Genomic DNA, 6,608 nt, shown 5'->3' on the forward strand with positions numbered 1-6,608 from the left:
TAACGGATTCAAATCCTCTCATAAATTAATCAATATTTATTTGTTTTAAGATGGATTGATACGTGGCATTTATTAAATCGAATGTTAAGAGTTAATTTAAAATCTAATTTGGTAACTAGGATGTATAAGCCAATATGGCAAGAGAATTTTAATCACATGTTAATTGATTTAGACAAAACTAGGATTTTCTCACTTTCGCCCCCCACCCTCAAATTATGCCCTCTTTTAAGGTTAAGGGGAACCAAATTTGAAAGCCCCTCAAATCATGGAGGAAAGGGAGAAGATGCATGGTTTCTCACACTTAGGAATTTTATTTTTAATAATTTATTTTCCACGAAATGATTGACTCCTTGACTAATTGGGATCCATCACGTTCTAATCAAATAGCTAGGAGAACTTTTATTTCAATTCGGCAATATATTGGTTGAGATTTGGATGTGGGTATCAATTTTTTTTTTAAAATGAGAGCACGACTAATTAATATAATAATTATTCTTTTAATACGGTACGTATATACTGTATATCAAGCAACAAATATGTATAACATATTTTAAAATGTTGAACAAATAATTAATGGTATATACTAGGTATTCTAATGCCAATAGTTTACATTGTGTATAATATACATGTATAGCCATCAAGAATGATATCCAAATAGAGACAAAACACAATTTTTTTTGGCCATAAAACTATCCAATGCCCAAGGTAATTAGATATTTGTATTAATGAAAAGTAGATTAGGGTTTATGGAACTTAAGCAGTGTCGATGAAGTAGTTGGTGCGGCTATTTTAATTATTATGGGTGACTTCATTAATTATCCCATGGTTGAAAAATGGTCCCACCCAATAATAATTCACGCAGATCTCTTTCCAACTTATCATTAAAGCCTGCATGACTTCAATTATTGCAATGATCCCAAAAGCATGACAAATCTGACCTGCTCACAACCTCTAGATGTCCTTTTTTTTTTTTTTTCTCCACTCGAAAAATAAAAGAAAATAATAATCCATTTAATAAATTAACTCATCTCACGCGCAAGGACCACCACCACCAACACCACCAATTTATCTCAAAACCTAGGCTCCCATTCATTGGATGCCCCCTTGATCATTAGACCCATGCAATCCATGTGTGGTACGATTTTCCCCATTTTTTGTTACCAATTTTTAAGGTTTATTTTTCTTTAAATCTCAAATTGAAATAGACAATCTCGGTGAGATATGCAAATCAAGTTATTTGTACATCCACCCATCCATCTAATCTAATATAAGATTTTGTCAATTCTCACAGGATTATTTAACCGGCACTCTTGGCTCCATAAATCTTAACATAATCTTCAACTTATTAAATACCCATTTCTAATTTTCATCGTACTTCCAAATTTTAATTATTAGGGCACGGCTCCATCGAATGGATATGTGGTGGTTGGCATAAGTTATGACCCCCGGCAAGTTTTTTCTTTTAAGATTTCATATCTTTTATCACCAATCTCGAATTATATATTAATAAATTCATGTACAAGACTTAAAAAATGCGTAACAGACAAACAGACTAAAGTAAGATAACATGTCTGTAACATATATGATTATGTAGCGACCGTTGAATGAAAATTCAACAGTTGTGAAAATAATATAATTTTATTATTTTAAATTTTCACAATCGTTAAATTTTCATCCAACAGCTGCTACGTAACAAAAGTCTATTTGATATTTGTTTGGTACACTCACTCGCTCTGACCACCAGCCACCACCGCTACCTCCACCACCACCAAAGGTTGACCTAGCCTTTGACTCATCGGATACCCGTAGCTTTTCCCATACTATAAAAATTTGCTTTAACTCATGCTCAAAAAAGACACGAAAGAACATTGACTCTTTAAACTAATACAAATGCAGAGACCTTTTCTTGGAATAGTAAAAAGATGGTCTCTTTGTCTCTCTGCCTAATTAAACATAACAAAGGATAAGAGGAGGAATTGTTGGTCAAATCTCGTTTGCTAATAATAATCTAAGTACTGTTTCTTTCTTCCCCTTTCCAATGTTTTTCCCTGTTCACACATCACGCTTGGTGCGAATTTGACAAGTTTTTATTTATTTAATTACTTTTACAAATACGATTTCGCGACTTTGCAAAATTATCTATTAAGACAGCACTGCACTGCACTGTTGTGTTTTGGTTGGTGAGTCAGCGTTCCGAGTTCTTTCCAAATAAGCCAGCAGAGTCATTTCTTTTCAATTGCGTCACTTGAAAATTACGACCAAATTACTCGGAAACTGCACAAAATTAATTAAATAAAATGAAAATAAAAGCACTCTGGCTCAATATGTCTTCACAGACACAGAACTTGAAGCTAATTAGTAATTGTGTTTGGTAAATCACTTTGTCAAATGATGATGATCATTATAATAAAACAGTGTGATTAAGAAAATTCAATAACTTCATCACCTTACCCAGTTGATCTGAGTCGTCGGATGAGTTAACTCATCATTATCAATTATTTATGGTCATATTATGACAATAATGATGATTATGACGTGGCCCTGTTTGGTGAGCATAATTATTTAGTAACATTGAGAAGTAATAATCACATACTGAATAAAAAAATAACAAGTTACTTGCTACAATAACAAAATAGAAATTTGAATTATTTTGACTTATAGAGGGCAAGAAAAGCACTTCTTCTGCATAAAACACTTTAAATCAAGAGTACTGGTACAAAAGGCAAAAGCACTTCTCTCTATCTCTCTCGTGTATGAACGAGTGTATATTTATATTCATTCACGTGCGTTTGTCAACCTAGATTTGTCGGTCAATCTTTTACTGGCACAAGGGCAGAATTAAATTAAAAATACGTGTGATGGTTATAATTATCTATCTTTGATTTTATAAATTAAAAGATTTGCACAAGCGATAGCTTTCATTTTTAAAGCCTCAGGTTTTTTTTTTCCATCTTCATCGACAAACACCATTCGTTTTTCTTTTTCTTCTCTTCTTGTGACCAAAAAGAATGGAGCTAGCTTTGAGCTTAGGCGACACCTCAAAGCCGTTTTCGTCAAAATTATCAAGCAAAGATCTAGGGTTTTGCATGGGCTTGAACGGGAGCAGCTTTAATGGGAAATCAGAAGAGAAAAGTGCTTCCGATCATCACCCCCCTCCCATTCAGCTCGATCTTCTTCCTTTCTCTCCAGTTCCCCGAGCTCATCATCATCAGCCTTCTTCTCAGCTTCGGTTTCCATGGCTCAACGGTAGCTTTAATACCCACTTGCCGTAGTTCTGTTCTTTTGTTTTCTTTATGATCTTGTTTTGGTTGCCGAGGAAAATTGAAAGAATTCTTTTTATCATATGATCAAAACTTTGTTTAGGGTTTCCCTTTTATATGTTGGCATAACTTTGTTTCAGTGGTGAGTACTGAACCGGGTCCGATGGATGGTGCGGGAGGAGGAGGGCTGGACGTGAACCGGTTTCCGGTGGCGATGGCGCAGGAGGAGGCTGATGATGGGACGACGGCGCTGTCATCTCCGAACAGTACGGTGTCGTCTTTTCAAATGGATCACTTTTGTATAAGAAACGGAAGGAGCAAGAGAGATTTATTCGATGTTGAAATAAGTCATGACAGAGCAAGTTCAAGAGCAAGTGATGATGAAGAAAATGGCTTAACAAGAAAAAAGCTGAGGCTCTCTAAAGAACAATCTGCTTTTCTCGAAGAAAGTTTCAAAGAACACAATACCCTCAATCCCGTAAGTCAATTTATTTACAAACCCCACCCCCCCCACCCAAAAAAAAAAAAGAAAGAAAGGGGTTTAGAATAATTTATTTAAATTAAGCATTTAAAATTTGTCTATATTGAGTGTCTACAATTTTTGAAATTTGCATGCAGAAGCAAAAGCTTGCTTTGGCCAAACAATTGAATCTCCGTCCTCGACAAGTTGAAGTGTGGTTTCAAAACCGGAGAGCAAGGTAACAAAATTTTTTAGCTGTATTTTTTCTTCCTCAACCCTGCAATTGATTGTATGATAAAAGGTTTTTTTCATTACGCATCCCAAGTTTTGTTAAAGCGACTTTGGTTCCATTGGAAAACCCAACTTTTATCTATACTCTCAGGTTTTTTTTAATTATATTGTAACTAAAGATTGGGATACGCGATGGAAAATAAGGTGCTATAATTAACAACAATGGTTCTGCATACTTTTCTCCTATTGTAGTGACCTCATGGGAAGATCATTAATCAACGTTAATGTTGTTGTTGCTGTTGTCATTATCATCATCATAAGTTATGAAAGGTGAAGGCGAGTTAATTCAGGCACGTCTTGATATTGTGTTGTACAACATGTTGCAGGACAAAGTTGAAGCAGACAGAAGTGGATTGTGAGTATTTAAAGAGATGCTGTGAGACATTGACGGAAGAGAACAGGAGGTTACAGAAAGAGCTGCAAGAATTAAGAGCTTTAAAAACCTCTCAACCTTTTTACATGCAGCTCCCTGCCACTACTCTCACTATGTGTCCTTCTTGCGAGCGCGTGGCCACCGCCACCACCTCCTCCGCCACAGCCACCACTGCAGCAGCTGCTACCACCGCCGCTAAGGGCAACAACAGCAACAACAAGGACTCCTCCGTAACATTACAATTGGCTAACAAGCCTGCTAGATTGTTTCCATTTTCTCAGTTGCCCCAAGCCCAAGGTGCTCAATCGACTTCATGAAATGTGGAAAAGTACAGAAATTATATATGTAAGCTTTGAAGAAAAAAAAAAAAACCTGAAATATAAAGATCCTTTTGTCCGTTTTGTAAATTTTTTTGGCTTGAAGATTATCTTTATTTTTTAAATTATTAATTTTCTCTAGTTCCTAGTAGTTTTGTGTAATGGGGAGAGGGAGATATTGTAAGAGTTGATATATTTTGTTGACTGACATTAATTAATGAGATAATGGAAGAAATTTTTATTAGAAATCTGCCTTTTGGTCTTTTTTCGTTTTTTTTTTTGTTTTCAATTTCTTGGTTAAAAGTGCAATGTGTTCTTTCCTCCATGCTAGTAGGACTGAAATTAATTCTAAACCCTCTAAATTTTTATTGAATATTTCCACATGATATGAGTAAAATAATAATATCAATATGGACAAGAAAAATTTAGTGTCACATCATTTACAATGTAAATGTTGGAAGTTGGATATTGATTTAAGAAGTTTCGTTAATTTTTTGTAATTTTTTTGTTTTGTTTTTTTTAATATTGAAATCAAAACTAATGCACGATATTGGATAATTTTATTTACTTCTCAATTAGTACTATGTGTCGGTGTGATAAGTGGTTGGGTTTCATTAATAAAGAAATGATGATTAGTTGATTAAATCAACCTAATTATATTGCAAAAACGATTGTTCAACGACCAACTTGAATGCCATCCTATGATTTACATGTTTTATGTTAATAAACAGCCTACAAAAATGACCTGACTGAAATAATACGAAGTTAATTGCAGGCTGCAATCCTGTTAGCCGCCCCTCTTTCGTTGAAACGTCCTCTTTACAATTATTTCATGAGACTCAAGGATTTCTTTCCCTATAATTGACTCTTAAGAATTTCCGTTTAAGACTAATATAGATGAGCGACATAGTTTTAAAATAAGATATATAATTATGGATCATGCTTGACTAAGGTTGAATTTGTTTGTTTTAATATGAATAGATTTGAATTTAATTGTAGTCTGGATAGGTTTAGATGGTAATTTCTGAATGACATGTTTTTTTTTTTTTCAATTTTCAATTATAAAAATTTAAAAACTAACAGTTTGACATAAATATCATTTTAGTGGTGCATATATATGTTGTTCTTCACAATTTGAAAATTTAACAAGTGGATAGTTTGATAGCATTAAAAAAAAAAAAAAGGTACTATCATTGTTTCTTAATTTAGTTTTGTAATAAAAGATGTTATAATTGTAATTATAACATCAACTTTCATTATAAAGTGAACATTGCTATTTTATTTTTATTCATTACAATAGATATAATTTGATTTGTTCAATATTTTGGTTTAATTAATGTTGTAATGAGAAGAAAAATTAAATCAATTAAAAATAATTATTTCTAGGATAATACAAAAATATTAGGTTTATACGTAATATAGGAAATATATGAATTGTTGAGACTAATTTTGAGATTTGAAATTAAAATTTTTTATTTAGATTTCTAACTTCAGATAAAAGTGGACTTTTTTCTACTTTTTCTATTTAGGTAAAATTCTTTGACAACAAGTGGTATGTTAAAGAAAATAAATAGCCCAAAATAAGTAATTTTTTTTTAAAAAAAAGCTAAATTAAGACTTCAAACTAAAAAATAAACAAGTACCTAAGATATCCCGTAAAACAGAAGAATTTTTTTTTTTTTCAGAAGTGTTCTATGCATTTACCATGAATATAAACCTCAATGGTACAATAATAATAATAACAACAACAACAACAACTTGTATAAATTAATAGATCTTATCCCTCTAGTTAGTATTGGAATATTTTTAAAAATAAATAGTGTCTTATTGTAAAGAAATGTCTATTTAATTGTGCTTTATGGAAGAGTTATCCTTTCACTTAAAGGATACATCCTTTCATGGTGGTC

At 32.7% G+C, this 6,608-nt stretch overlaps 1 protein-coding gene across 1 annotated transcript; it reads left to right on the plus strand.

Annotated features, from left to right (window-relative positions):
- The first annotated feature begins 2,751 nt into the window (after positions 1 to 2,751).
- Positions 2,752 to 4,949, plus strand: LOC102622133 (homeobox-leucine zipper protein HOX11). Its single transcript, XM_006492782.3, has 4 exons — positions 2,752 to 3,246; positions 3,401 to 3,738; positions 3,879 to 3,958; positions 4,338 to 4,949. Exons 1-4 carry the CDS (start codon positions 3,009 to 3,011, stop codon positions 4,699 to 4,701), a joined length of 1,020 nt encoding a protein of 339 aa, XP_006492845.1. The 5' UTR covers positions 2,752 to 3,008; the 3' UTR covers positions 4,702 to 4,949.
- The last annotated feature ends 1,659 nt before the right edge of the window (positions 4,950 to 6,608 follow it).

The sequence above is a fragment of the Citrus sinensis genome, chromosome 6 (assembly GCF_022201045.2).
Source record: "Citrus sinensis cultivar Valencia sweet orange chromosome 6, DVS_A1.0, whole genome shotgun sequence".
NCBI classification, from domain to species: Eukaryota; Viridiplantae; Streptophyta; class Magnoliopsida; order Sapindales; family Rutaceae; genus Citrus; species Citrus sinensis.

Excerpts from the sequence above, each read along its gene's own strand:
- LOC102622133 (XM_006492782.3), top strand. The coding sequence starts at position 3,009 with ATGGAGCTAGCTTTGAGCTTAGGCGACACCTCAAAGCCGTTTTCGTCA. Across the intron at positions 3,247-3,400 it reads TCGGTTTCCATGGCTCAACG|TGGTGAGTACTGAACCGGGT; the intron begins GTAGCTTTAATA and ends ACTTTGTTTCAG. Across the intron at positions 3,739-3,878 it reads AACACAATACCCTCAATCCC|AAGCAAAAGCTTGCTTTGGC; the intron begins GTAAGTCAATTT and ends ATTTGCATGCAG.